General features: G+C 34.4%; 2 protein-coding genes across 2 annotated transcripts; one reads left to right on the top strand and one right to left on the bottom strand.

Annotated features, from left to right (window-relative positions):
- Positions 1 to 307: 307 nt before the first annotated feature.
- Positions 308 to 7,234, top strand: LOC149086709 (E1A-binding protein p400-like). Its single transcript, XM_089231067.1, has 3 exons — positions 308 to 387; positions 5,555 to 5,825; positions 6,728 to 7,234. Exon 2 carries the CDS (start codon positions 5,563 to 5,565, stop codon positions 5,815 to 5,817), a length of 255 nt encoding a protein of 84 aa, XP_089087193.1. The 5' UTR covers positions 308 to 387; positions 5,555 to 5,562; the 3' UTR covers positions 5,818 to 5,825; positions 6,728 to 7,234.
- Positions 7,235 to 7,275: 41 nt separating this feature from the next.
- On the bottom strand, positions 7,276 to 14,602 carry Pgls (6-phosphogluconolactonase). Its single transcript, XM_089231065.1, has 5 exons — positions 14,470 to 14,602; positions 12,650 to 12,850; positions 11,122 to 11,264; positions 8,918 to 9,058; positions 7,276 to 7,550 (listed from the first exon to the last, which is right to left on the bottom strand). Exons 1-5 carry the CDS (start codon positions 14,594 to 14,596, stop codon positions 7,416 to 7,418), a joined length of 747 nt encoding a protein of 248 aa, XP_089087191.1. The 5' UTR covers positions 14,597 to 14,602; the 3' UTR covers positions 7,276 to 7,415.
- Between the last annotated feature and the right edge of the window lie 207 nt (positions 14,603 to 14,809).

Genomic DNA, 14,809 nt, shown 5'->3' with positions numbered 1-14,809 from the left:
GGAAAATTACATGAGAAGTCATGAATGTTACTGAGAAACCTTTTCAGTCTAAATAAATGTTTTCACACATAAAATGTAAATATTTTGTTATTTACTTTCATTTCTGGATTTAAAAAAAAATTATTTAAGGGTCGTTTTTTTTCCCTGTGTGTGACAAAAAAAAGAAAGAAATGCACACCACATGACTATAACCCAATCATGCATCGGTTTCTATTACCACTTTCCTGCAAATGAAATAAAACAATTATTGTGAGTGGATGAAACTTAAGCTGACTCTCAGATTGGACAAATAATTGAGGAGCAAAAATGCCCGGCATTTGTAAACAACTTTCACTCCGTCCATTGTGCACGTGTAAAGATTGAGCAGTCGAGTCGTGGTGAATACACGTGCGTATTTCTTTCATAACACTCTTTGAATTTTTTAAAAATTTATTTGATTCCGAAATTTCCAATAGTTTAATGAAACCATTTAAATGTAAAATATAATCATGATGAACAAGATATACTAACTGTTATGTTTTTAATTGTACAAATTGATGGTTATAGTGTTTTGCAACCCTTTTGAAATAAAATTTTCCCTTGATGGAGCATTGGCATTTGGGAAGAGGTGAAAGTGGAGACTGGTATCGCCTATATTATCACGATTTTTTTTTATTTTTAGAGTAATTATCACACGAAATTTTCTATTTCCTATTACAAATTCAAATTCGCAACACATACCGATTCTATTAATATAAAAATGAGTGCAGAAAATTCAAAAAATTTTCCAATTGTCCGTGATAAAAGAAGGAAAACTATTATATATTTGATGGACCCGTTTCTCACATTAGTAGCATTTATACATAGTGTTTTTGTTTGGCAAACCGCACACTGCTCTTTCGACGCAGACACAATATAATGGCCATAAGATGACCTGACATCTTTTTTTTTCTGTTGACAACGTGGAACTGGATGAGTAATTAACATTAACCCCCTCCTTCATTCATAGAAGGTTGATTGTCACCTCTCTTTGTAATTCCAAATGCGAAATACGATCCACTTCTCGCAACTCTCAATGAGTTATACAACGTGCTATAATGGTCATGTGACAAATCTTTTCCAATGGTATCCAGAGCCGAGGTTTTGATCGGATTTTAGAAAGAGCTTTTTTATCCCATGCAATAATTTTTTTTTGGATTGCGCAAAACTGTTTTGCTTTTTCTTGAAACTTGAGTGTTGCAATTGCGTTTTGCTCCTTTTTTCTGCCCTACATCTTTTGAAGAACACATTTCAGGAGTTTTCCAACACCTCATCCTCGTTGTTGCAAAATTACCTAGCATTTCATATATATCAGTTGGAACCGTTGATACTAGATCATTTTCAACAAATCATCTTCCCATTTTTATTAGCATGTAAATTGGCATATATCTACATCCTCTAATTCGGAATCTGAAAGAGTTTCTAAATATCCTACAACTTCTTCTAATGTAAGATATCTTTTTGATATGGTTGCACACAGCTGCTCATAAAACTATCTACGATTGTCGAACTCAGTTTGACTAGTCTGCAGTTCGCAAAAACATACATTTCTAAAAATGCAAGAATAAAAAAGTGCTCACCCAATATAAACAATCTACCCCAGAAAGCACATTCCTCTGTGTAATATTACCCAGAATTAGCCCCTTTACACATGTCGAATGATGACAACACCCTGGGGTTCGAACGGGAAAAGCGAAGCAGTGCATTGCACATTAGGCATCCCTAGAATCCTATTCCTTAAATGTAAACATGCATTTTTTAACACTCGTAGCTCTTTAATTCTTAACAGTACAAAGAAACTAATTTATTTACTGTGATTGAGATATTAAGTGGTAGAAACACACAAAATAATTTTCAATTTACTTCGAAATTAAAATTTTGGTAAATTTTAATCGAAATGGGGAAAAAATTCCCAAAAAATGTCAAATTTCAAATTCTGTCAAAAATGTTTATATCAACCTGAAGTTTCTGAATTTATTTCAAAAAATACTTTGAACTCTTGTCTATATACAATAAAAAACCTGAAATGTTTGAATCAATTTTTATCTGATATTTTTGTAAATAAAAACTGTTCCATTTATGGAACATTGGCCTTTAAACGGTTAAGCAAACGTTAAATTATACTAACATACGCGATAAGTTCTACTAACTGCATATCATTGTGTAAATTTTACTTCTAAAATTCAAATTCACTGTAATGTTATGAATGCTTTTGATCCATGTTTTGAGAGTTCTGTGTTAAATGCAGGGCTCTGGACAAAGAAAATTAGGCACTTCAGTAACAATGGTCAAAGATCTTTGTTATATCAGGGGAATACACCGAGCCATAATTACGCTGTGAACCAAATGGGGGCCCTGCAAATAATGCACATTTATTTTGCATAATTTTTCCCCTTTTAAGGTCCCCCCCCCCCCCAAGGAAATGTCTGCCCTGAGAATACATATTCAGATTTGGGATCCTGGGTAAATAACCTGCTTGTCCGTGTGTGAATTGGCTGGGGCAAGCATGCATTTTGACTTGGTTATATGATCGTTTTTGGGCTTTGTCCCAATATACAGATTTACCTTTTATCGCCAAGTTACAAAATTTTTAGTTACATTCCCAAAAAAAGTAATGCTGCCATCAAAGTAATGTTTCCCAGGTTATTTACTGGTATTCCCGGTAATATTAACATTTTCTTTTACCATTCCTTTCATTTCTGCTGTCAGATTGTTTTGCCTCACCTTTTTTTTTCATTGCTATGGCTAAGCGAATTGATGTTTTCTTCATCAGTTACAGCTGGCTGGGACAAAATCTGTTGTGGAATTTTTTTGTAGCAAGGTCGGATAGCATCAAGTTATGATTTCCCAAACTGCAATGCTTTCATGAAGTTGCCCCCACCCACTGTAATATATAAGAAAGGACTCGATACTCTTGTTTCCTCCTCTCGCTATGGTCTTGCTTGTTATATGATCCTGTTTAGGCTTTGTTTCAAATCAGTGGTTCTTAACCAGGGATGTTTCCAATAATTTTCTGTCATATTACACTGGAGGCACAAGATGGGAAAAAAAGGTCGAGAACCACTGCACTAATGATTAAATTGCTGTAACAGGTGATAACCCATTGAGATGTAAAACTATACAATTTGCTCTAAAAGTTATTTTGCTATTTTAGATTGCATTGGAGTATAATTATTTTTTTTTCAAAATGGGATCTAAATCCACGAAACTGTATAAACAAAATGTTGTTTTCATGTTATGTTCTCAATATAATAGCCTACTTATAGCCAACTTCAACTGCCAATCTGAGAAGCATTTCATCCTATTCATGTAGCTGCTGCATAGTTTTAGATTTAATAACCATCTCTGTATTGGTTTTTATTTGCTTTAACTGCCAGCGCTCAGCAGGTGTGCAAATTATTTATCCAGTTCCTGTGAAATGTTTTAATTTTTTTGTTTGCATAACATGATCCTCACGACTTTCCAAGGGATTCCCTGTATGATTGTTCGACTATTTTCTATAGTCCACTGGTGCAAAAACAGTCTAATAACTCGGGCCTAGTTCATAAAAATAAAGACTAGTGTTATGTTCATAGAAATTCCATAATTTTTTTAAAGTAAGAACTAGTGAAGAGATATCTGTTATATTTTATAGTACAGTAGAACCCTGCTAATGCAAACTAATTGGGACCGGGACCTGTTTGGATTAGCAAAAAAGTTGGGATTACTAGGGTTTGCCTTTTAAACATGGCTTTTTTAAAACCGTAATAATAGTGTGTATCTCTGAGGATGAGTTACAGACCAAATAATTACTTTTAACAATGACCGGAACTATTGTGGAGAAATTAGTGATTTTTTTTGCTTTCCAATGTTACTACTTAGCTTCAGCCAATGCAGCATTACGATCCATCAAACAGGTGGTGATACCACAAAAAAATGGTGCTTCCCCTTTTCCAAAAAAAAAAAAATGGAAGAAAAAACATTCGGTGAAATATGTCATTTACTGGCCTGTAGAAGCATGGGCAAATGTGATGGAAACCTTCCAAAAGAAAACCTGGGCTTTGAAAAAATTATGGCTAAGACTTGCTTTCAATGATAATCAAGAAACAACAAAAGTACCAGACAACCCTCTAGCTTTTAAAATGAATCCCTGGTTGCGAGGAAGCTGAGGAAAAAGATGTGAATGAAATGTTATCATTAGATGATTAGAAATGTTATCATTAGATGATTAGAAATGTTATCATTAGATGATTAGAAATGTTATCATTAGATGATTAGAAATGTTATCATTAGATGATTAGAAATGTTATCATTAGATGATTAGAAATGTTATCATTAGATGATTAGAAATGTTATCATTAGATGATTAGAAATGTTATCATTAGATGATTAGAAATGTTATCATTAGATGATTAGAAATGTTATCATTAGATGATTAGAAATGTTATCATTAGATGATTAGAAATGTTATCATTAGATGATTAGAAATGTTATCATTAGATGATTAGAAATGTTATCATTAGATGATTAGAAATGTTATCATTTCACGGATGCAGAAATTGTCTCTGAAGTTTCAGATGGCAATGATTCATCGTCTAGCGATAGGTTAGATAAGCGGTTTTCAAAATGTGCGTCGTTGTGTCTTCTAAAGACATTGCTAACCTTTGTCAAGGGCGTCACAGTGAGCTGTGTGAACATTGATGATTGCCTATTCAAAGCTTTGGAATGGTCCATTCTAGACTATTCTGGGGTATTGCAGATAAGCGTTGTCATAGCAAGAGAGCCAGGGACGAAGGTTTGAGAACCATTGGGTTAGATTATGATTCTCCACCACCAATGACTCATTCAGAAGCTGAGGTCGGCTTTGAAACTGTGGAGTAGCATGATAATGCAACCTTTGCATGTTTCTGAGATGTGATGACTATGAATTGCATCATCCGCTAGGTATATGTTTCTTCTTCAAATGAAAATAGAAATTATATCAAGGCAACTATATGCAATTCATCATTATGCAGTATTTGTATTCATTGTCCATATTCAAAATGTAAAGTGTTAAAAAACAGTACAGAATTTATGATACATACGCTCATAAATTCTGTAAAACATTTTTTTTCTGTTTTGAACACTTTCTCGCGCATGTAGTCTTTTTATTTTTTTTAAAGGGCCATTCGGATTAAGCAAATTTTCAGTTTGGCAGGGTTCTAGTGTATTTGCTTTAAAGTAGCTACCTTGTCACATAATTCCTATGTAACTTTGTATTTTTGCTAACGTTCATACAGAAATATTGAAAATTTAAAGATTGTTCGTTACACTTTCTAGTGCCTCCATTCAGGGCCGCAACTAGATGCTTGGTCAGCCGGGGCAATCACTCAGTTTGGCGCCCCCTTGTAATGTTGAAGGAGTTTTAAAGAATGAAATTTTCACCCCCTTTGGTCTGGAGCACCAGACCTGCCTGCTAACCCCCCCCCCCCTTCCCTCCCAGTTCGGCCCTGGTGCTATATTTCCTGTGATACTTTAGCAAATTATTTCTAGTCATGCTAATGTCTTAAACTTTCAGAATCAAATATGAATGAACCCATGAGAAAGGCTCATCAAAACTTGCAAGTTGGCGATGCTGTTGTAGCAACGGTTGATTGCCTTACCAAAATCACAAAAGATAGAGCTCCTGCTTCTAAACCTTTGGAAATGCCGACTGTGAAAAGCAGTGCAAATCATAGGTCATATCTTGCTGCTGCTGGTATCGATTATGATAATCCGCTAACTCCAGTTGAAGTGGCAGCTATGAGGAGCAAACGTGTTAAACAAGAGAACACTTTGTGATAAAAAAAGTATGTTTTTCCTCCCATGTTCATATTTATGATTTTATTGCACATAAAAATAGTCATTTTTATATTATCAGTTCAGTTATGGAGAAGAATTTTACACCATAATTTCATGTGCAGGATTGGTGTTTTGGACAGGCCACATGGATTTTACTGTCCAAAATTGTACTCTACTTAACTGTCCAAAACCTCAGAAAGCAAACACATGGTGTGTGTGTAACTGATGCATTTTCTTTTAATGAAAGCAACATACTATAATTAATTAATTGAAAATGCTCAGAATTAATCAGAGGAATAATCTCAGAATTTATGAAATTCAATATGAAAATATATTTTAAGACTGTTTTTTTAATAGAATATACTATTCTAATTTATTTACCATGATATTCTAAATTATTTACTATAAATAACCTGAATTATTACAGCAGTCAAAAAAAGGAGGGGGGAAAACAGGAGTGGTAAAAAATCTTTTATAAATATATATATATATATATGTTTCAGTGTAGGGAAATAGTTTCCTTACATTATGCATCAGGGTTGCAACTTTAAGTCTTGGGGCCAACAAGGGTGACTAAGCTCTGTTTTCATCCAAGTTTGAATAATCCATGACGTGTAAACTATATGTGCTCAATTTTGCATGTGAATATAAAATTCTTGATCCTCATAATTTGATATAATTTCTTAAAATTTTATTTTAACACCAATCCAATCTCAAAATCTGATGTGTAAGTATCAGTAAAAAAGTAGTATTTTGAAAAAAAAAAATTGAAGCCAAACTTTCACATTATGTCAATGTTATGTTGAACCAATATACATATAATTCTTATTTATTGCAGAAATTAAGCTGAAAATTTCATTATGCAAATTTTTTTCTCATAGAAAGTAAATCTATTTCACGTCTATTGCAGATGTAAAGTCATGCGATTGCTATGAAGGTTTCCCTATATTGTCTTTTAGAGCCTTGGCGATCAATAACGAGGGAGATGGGCAACAAAACCATATCAAGTGTTTTTCCTCCTTCGTGTTCATTGGATCTCGTCTCCATGTGATAAAATAAATCAAACGCAGAAGAAACTGTTTGTGATGTCCAAATGATAATTATATTTAGAAAGATATGCATGGTACTATTCTTGAAATAGCCATATACGATTTGTATAATGAGAACATTTCTCAGAGAAATACTTTTGTAAAATAATATATGAACAAGAATTTTTTAAACATGTCTAATTTTTTTAACCTACATTCAAGCCAAGGATGTAAAAGAAGTTGTAAAATGAGCTTTGATGTTTATGTGGATTTTTTTAATACAAAATTTTATTTCTTGAGAAAGTTTTTGTGATTAAAGAATTTTAAATTATTTACTTTTATGCTGATACTGTACGTCTGCGAAATAAATTCTTGCATCCATAAAATTCATTTATTGTTGTTTTAAATAACTTGGGCACCTCGCTGAAACTTGCAATACAAAAATATAAAATTTATTAAATCATTTCAAATGTGCAACAAATATCACATGAATACAGTCAGCAGGCCCTCAAAGCTCTGTCACCAGGTGCATAATGGGAGGAGGGGTACCAAAAAAAAAAAAAAGGTGGATTACATGCGACTTTCATTGCTTGAACAGCGCAAAAGTTTTGCAGCTTCCTTATCAACAATCCAGTGCAGCTCCCCCTGTGTTGGACGAACCATTGCGGCAGGAAGGGGATAAAGATCATTTCCTTCCAATATTTCCTAAAAAAGCGGTTACAAAATATATTAACAATTCAATAGGTCCAAAAATATTTTAAAATTATTTTCTTATTAATGGAGGTGTAGAACACAAGATTCATTTAGCACTTGTGTCTAAAACTAACTAGTTTATAATAGATGTTCAACACACTTATCTTGTGACATGTTAAAACTATTCAACACACCTAAATGTTATTACCAGGACCCGGATGTTGATGACATTTCCATTTTTCAATACTTTTTCTTGGCATTTTTTAGATATTTTTTTCAAAATAAAAAAATCCATTACTTTCATAATTTGTATCTTCCGATGACAAAGTATAGAATCAATTCCAGGCAATTTAGTAAAAATTCCACAAGAGCTGAACTCCCCTAACCAGACAATAAATGAAAGTGAATTCAATAAATTTTGATCCTATATATGAGGGGAGAGGAATTTTTTCATTATATAAAATGTAAAACATGGTATAGTACTTGCATGTGTGTGTACTACAGGAGGAATTTTGAAATCTAAATTCTTGTTGAATGATTTTGATCCACAAGAATGTTGTATGCAGTAGTAAGATTTAATTTGCCTTGGGGAATATTGAACTGATGACGCACATAAGATAAATTTTCAGCATTCTGGTTTTACCCATCAATCCTTGAAAAAAAGTAGGAGAAGCTTAATTGATGCTGTGTTAAAAGTGGGGAAGGCCAATTTCCTATCATGAAATTTGAAAAAATAATGGAAAGAAAAGTGGACTTATTGCCTACAGAAAAAATTCTGATTTCTGTACGGGAACGAGGATTTTTTTCTTTTCCTCCAGTCAATATAATGGCTGGTGCAGTTTCTGAAAAAGTTGCTTTTGTTATTTTAATAGCACTTTTTTTCATTTTTGGAGAATTTTTCTTTTAGCTTTTAAGACATTTTTCCGAATTTTCGGGCCATTTTTTATAGTTATTTTTCAGAATTTTTTAGGTCAGCAACATCCAGGCCTTGGTTATTACAATCAAAAAGAAACCTTTTATAAAGAACCACTAGTTGTGTTACAATAGTATCAATAGTTCCTATAATCACACTAATGCAATAAACACTATAGCACAGTAATATATTAATTAAATAAGAAACAGTACTTTCAAGTAAGGAAGCACAATAATCTAGTTAATTTATCACAAAAGAAGTGTCAAATTTATGGTTTCATTAATTTGTATTTAGTGTAGGATTTATTTTAGATGCAGAATTTTGTGGAGGGTCCAGAAAAGTGACCCAAATTTTAGCCAGACTCACTGCTGTTAAGCTATCCTACTCTTCTAAACAATATCATGCATTGAAGTTTTGTGTGTAATATCACAGATGACATACATTTCTCTTCAAGAACACAACTTACTTTAAGTATTTCTGCTTTTGATTCTCCAACTGCAGCAAACACTGCACATCTAGCATTATTCAAGACTGGCATCGTCAAAGTTATTCGACATGGCGGTGGTTTAGGCGAGTCAGATATAGCGGCAACCACCTTTTTCTCTTCCTGGTAAAGAATTTATAATATTTTGTATGTTTAAAATCTTAAACACTTGCTGCTTATTTTGTTATCAAATAAGTTTGTTCAGGTTCCTGTTGATGAAAAGTTTGAAAGTAAAGCAACCTGTAGGATTCAGAGATTTATTAATTAGTTCAGAAAACTAAAGAGAAATATGCACCTTTTTTCACTCAAAACAGCTGCGAATAAGATTGCCATACTTTATAAGATTACTCGGTGATCATCTAAATTTTAACTAAGCCAAAAAATTAAAACCTATTTTTGCCTTTATCGACTGCTTTAAACAGTTTCTTTTCTAATACTAGTTGAATGGAACAAACTCCCCTCTACTATTGTTGAATTTCCCGCGATATCCGATTTATTTTCAATATTACTAAATATCTATGTGTAAATCGACCGCATCCATCGGGGGGGGGGGGGCACCAATTCATTAGATATCCATAATAATGTTTTACAAGGAGTATGTGCAGTTTAGTAGTGTTCAGTGACAATGTGTAATAACATTTATGATGAAAAATATCATAAATATTGCCATATTTTTAACATATCCATATTTTTCTGGATCATATTTTTAACCCCTGCCCACTTTCCAACATAGTACAGTAGAACCTCAATTATCCAGGCAGCAGATTAACTGGAGTATGAAAATTTTAATTCCATTTTTTTACTCTTCCCTATGCATGTTGTTAGAGATAAAGTTCAGTGTCAATCATTGAAACGGCGGCTCGTATATGCACATAGACCTAAGAATTAGACATTGTAAATCTTCAAATGTTGATCGCCCTAGGGCAATCAATTAAATTTCAAGTGATGCCGGGAAAAAGCTTTTTATATATAGGGGGTGGGGGAGGGTGTTGGTTGAAATCTATTGCTTATTTCATAACTGAAAGACAAGGTGCAAAGATGGTGTTTTACTTCAGATGTGGTCACAATCGTATTATTATTACGATTTTATTTATTTTATTTTTTTACATGGACAATATGAATACTGGATAGTGATTTTAAACAGGTGAAATACATATATAGCCTACTTGTTTTTTCACCCAGTGGTTTAACCATGTTTTTCAGTCTCTGTTCCCTCATTCCCCCACAGTTAGCCTGGATAATCAAGGATATACTGTGTAAGCTATCACTGCTTGTATGTTCAACTCTTACAATACAAATTTTTGCATATTAGTTATGATTTATTAGTACATTGTTTCTGAAAGTCACTTGTACCATGCAAATATTTTCAACCTTCAAGAACAAAGAGAGATTCCACTTAATTCAATCTCCACAATATTCATGCTTAAATAAAAGTTAATTAGTATGCTAGTGTGGTGTATGCAGAATTAGTTTTGCTCACAAGTTAAATATAGAAAAAGCTGGCAACTTCCACTTGTTTAATCATATTGTTAATGAACAAAATCCCATATGAAATCACTTTCTGATGATTTGTAATGCCACGGTAATTAAAAAAAAATCCCCCCCCCCCTTTGTGTATGGGTCATTCTCAGAAAATTGGCCTAAATTATGTCTTCAGCAGTTTACATTAAATATATTGGGCACCATGCAAACCTTTCACGTATCAAATAAGCTGCTTCTGTTCTTGTCTAAACTATGTTTTTTAGTCAAAAAAATGAAAGTTGAAACATTTCAGTGAAAATTTTTCACTCTTAATTCAAATTTTACTCGCAAGATGAGACATTTATAGGTCATGGTATCTACATAGTTATATTTTACTCAGTTATAAAAAAAAAAATCCATTCTACTATTAACTATAGCCAGGACTGGACCTGGAATCCTGCAAGCTACGCAGATGGCCGATTTTTTTATCACCAAAATATTATTCACTTACACTTGAAAAATGTCCAGAACTGGCCCTGAATATAGCATGTAGAAGACGTCTCTGCAGGTATTAATCCTTATTTGAAAAATCATCAAAGAATTATGCCATACATATTATTCTATTCATTTTTTTTTAGGAATTCATTTACATGTGTTTTTACAATGCTTCTTACAATTCAGTGTCAAAGTCTAGTAATCATATCGAATAAAAAAATGTAAAATACCTTTAAAAGAACATGACCAGGAAAAAGGGAGCAAGTATGACCATCAGGTCCTGCCCCAAGTAAAAGCAGATCAAACCTTGGAAATCCACTCGAAGGAAAATGATGCTCTATCTTGCTACAATAATCACTGGCCGCCTCCTCAACTAAATTTAAAAAAAAATGAAAGTTATCTTTTACATATGAGATGTGACTGTGAATCTTGATGGTGACATCAAGCAGGTGGAATCCTGATGCACCTCAGGTTGATAATTTAATTTTTCTAAATTTCTAGGACACATAAATCTATTAGAGCAAATTTAAAAAGTATTTTCCCTGCATTAAAAAATTACTCTATAATCATTACATATGTAGGAAAATTCAAAACTATCTGCACTTTCAACATAATACATTTATTGTCTCACAGAGAGAGAGAGAGCAGCAGCAGAATACTTTCTAATCCTAGCGATTGAGCAAACAGTACAGCTATAATTTGAGCAGCATTCTTGAAACAATGGTACCCGTTCTTGTCACCATTGCTTACGGAGGGAGAAAGGAAAATGTATTTGTACGGAGACATTGTGGCATGTAACTAATCTGTAGAAGAAGAAAAAATTTCATTGCCAGAATCGGTCCCATGGTGTCTCTGCAGCAGTATTGCCGTTATTCAAAAAACCAACCCTTGAATTTCAGACCCACCGCTACTACTGTATATAAAGCTATCTGGTACAACTCCGAGATATGCATGTGTAATACCAAATGCTACAAGGTGAACCTATCTCTCCACATAGATGCATCTTAACTTAATATCCATAATACTCCACGATCTTCCAGCATGCAGGGAAAGAGTGGGGGCAACCAGCATGCCAAGAATACTCATATTTTCTGGGATACCGGGAAATTTGAGTCACCAGAAAATTCTTGAATATCTAAACTCTGAAAATTGATTTAATTAACTGCTTTGAACATTGTCGTTCCTTTGCATTTATTATTATCTGCATTTCAGGATATATTCTGCTCTATGAACTGCATTGAAGCAGTTCAAACTTTATGTTTAGCCTTTGAATTTCTCTACAAAACATTGATGTGATACAGAAAAAGTTCAAATATTTCTCTGAACACAGAAAAACATGAAAAATCCAGCGTATCTGCATTTCATATTGGGTTGAAAATAATTATTTTATTGCTCGGTTATAGAGCGATAAGTAAATGCTAGATTTTCATTATTGGCATCAAATTCCTGAACAAAATATGTTTGGTATAGTAAAAAATCATGATATTATTCTGATTTGATTGTAGGTGAATCAGAATCGAGTACTGAATGAATAGTACTTTATATAAATTGATAGCAGTCTTGAATGTATTGTTATCCTTATTAAACCTCACTTTTCCCACCATGGGAGGAATATACCAGTGTCCAACATTCAAAAAACTGGTGTCCCTCAAATTCATTAAAAGTGAAATATTCGAATTTACAAATTAAAATAAACAAGTGCACATACATCTGAATAGGAAGAGCAAATCCAATTAAAAAAAAGGTAGCAAATCTTACCACTAAGCAAAGGGTTGATCACAATGAATTGATCCTCGGAAATTGGTAGATTGGGCAGAAGTTCTTGCCTATAGCAACCGAACGTGCTCTCTTTGTCATCAAATGGAACAAGTCGCTCATCAGCAAAAAAGAATAACCATTTCTTCCAATGTGTGCTGATGGTTGGCAGGCATTTGCATAAGTACTTAATTAATGAGCCACCTGAAAAGTGAAAAAGTTAATATAAGTTACAAATAAAAAGAGGAGACCCATTATTAATAATTCAATGGACACGAGAGGTTAATTTTGAAGCTTGAAGGTAGTCATTTGTTTCAGTCAGTTTAGTTTTCTCTGGATGAACTTCAATCCTAGAAATTCATCTCTCATCTGACTCATACAACAAACACTTAGCTAAATTCATAGAGATAAAGTCGGTTTTCCTAGCAGTAGGTGTTTTTTTTGTGCAGTGTGAATCGAATAGGACTATTTCACATCAACAGAAACATGTAACTTTATCGCACAACGTGTTTGCATATTCTTAGTCCAGTGAATCAGCTTTTTTGTCGTCGCCTGCTCCAATGTGAAGAAAAGGAGAAGAAAACGCAATAAAAATGAAGAAAATATTAGCGAAACGCATCTGACTCTTCCAGAAGTGACACCTGACGTAAAGTACTGGTGTGAGGCGTGTTGTACACTGTAGGAAAACAGTTGTACTGCTTTTCCTGTTGACAAATGGATGGTGTGTCACAATGAGCTATTCATGTTGCACGCAGTGCAGAAAACCTACTCCTTGGAAAAAATCTGGCTTAAAATTACAATTAATCATGCATTCCTTCTAAATGGAAAAACAAATGTTGGCTGGATCCCCAAGCATATCTAACTTTCATGAATGCTCTGATATCTATCTCCTATGGTCAGATAGGAAGTGGGTTGCGTCTGGAAGTAAAGTGAAGTTCACTTAAGAATCTGTAAATATGCCACGGGTCATTTAAGTGATCTAGGAAAGTTCCACAGAGCTTTTTAAGTGATCTGAAAATGTACTAAGGGCTGCTTGAATAATCTGGAAATATGTTACAGGTCACTCAATTACAGGGCTGTCTTAAAAGCATAATGGGTCAAGTGGTTTTCCTGAGGCCCTACTTGGTGGATTCTGGAAAATTTCAACCGGGTCTCAGTTTTATGAGAGCCCTCTCTTCTCTTGAGACTCCACAGCAGTGGCCGGGTTATAACAGGATTCGACAGTATGTATAGGTTTTTATATATATATATATATATATATATATGTGTGTGTGTGTGTGTGTATGTCTATATAATTATTTGTGGGCCCCCTTCGAGGCCTGCTGGCGACGTGCATATCTTTGTAAGCACCTGTCCAATGTAACCTCAACTTTGTCTCTTCTTGCCCGCTGGTGGTATTTTTGGTGGTTTTTTTTTTGGTGCTTAGTGCTCCGGGCATCACATTGCTCTTCCACCATGACCCAAACCCTCTAGGTGACCAGCTTATATCCCCCTACGGGAAGAGAGCAGGGGTCATGGTCGATTTCGGGTGCTCTTCGCAATGCGAATCCGTCACTATAACCAATCGACCACCACAGCGGCAATTGGTCGAGCGTGTACGATGTAAACAATTTTTGGTTGAGTCCCCCCCAGGCTGGAGTCCTGTTCAAAGCTGGCTGAAGAGTAAAATCTTTTTAGCCAGATTTTGTCGTATTAGCATCCCGGCTGTGGCGGCTATGGGCGTGTTAATAAACATTGTTTACAGTAGCGGGAAATGACCGCACACGGGCCCAAGAACCCGGCCCTGCCACATCATCTAGCGTGAAATTATCGAAATTTTATACCTGACAAGGCCACCCGGAAATTGTCATTCCGCTTGATGCTCTCACTGGCTTTGCTTTCAATCAATTTACCCAAAGTTTTAACTACATCGGACTCGCTGGCGCAAACATTTACCTCCACGGGTGCCATGGTTACAAAAGCAGAATGCTTTAGCTAGTTTTCCACTCCTCACTTCCTCGGTGGATCCGTGGATACAAAATCACAACAGTGAGTCCAATCAACTGAATTTAATTAACTTCCCGCAATTCAAAATCCTTTTAAACTGTTTTACTTTCGAAAATATCCAATGAAATGGATATTCATACACAAAATGTTTATTATAGTTCCTGGGGATGATGGCCG

This window comes from Pholcus phalangioides, unplaced genomic scaffold, assembly GCF_987345545.1.
Source record: "Pholcus phalangioides strain wild (caught in Gottingen) unplaced genomic scaffold, Ppha-v1.0 ptg000004l_1, whole genome shotgun sequence".
NCBI classification, from domain to species: domain Eukaryota; kingdom Metazoa; phylum Arthropoda; class Arachnida; order Araneae; family Pholcidae; genus Pholcus; species Pholcus phalangioides.
This window is presented reverse-complemented; position numbering and strand designations above follow the sequence as displayed.

Coding starts and splice junctions, on each gene's coding strand:
- LOC149086709 (XM_089231067.1), top strand. CDS start 5,563: ATGAATGAACCCATGAGAAAGGCTCATCAAAACTTGCAAGTTGGCGAT.
- Pgls (XM_089231065.1), bottom strand. CDS start 14,596: ATGGCACCCGTGGAGGTAAATGTTTGCGCCAGCGAGTCCGATGTAGTT. Junction 12,851..14,469: donor TTTCCGGGTGGCCTTGTCAG/GTATAAAATTTC, acceptor TTCACTTTTCAG/GTGGCTCATTAATTAAGTAC. Junction 11,265..12,649: donor GATCAACCCTTTGCTTAGTG/GTAAGATTTGCT, acceptor TTTTAAATTTAG/TTGAGGAGGCGGCCAGTGAT.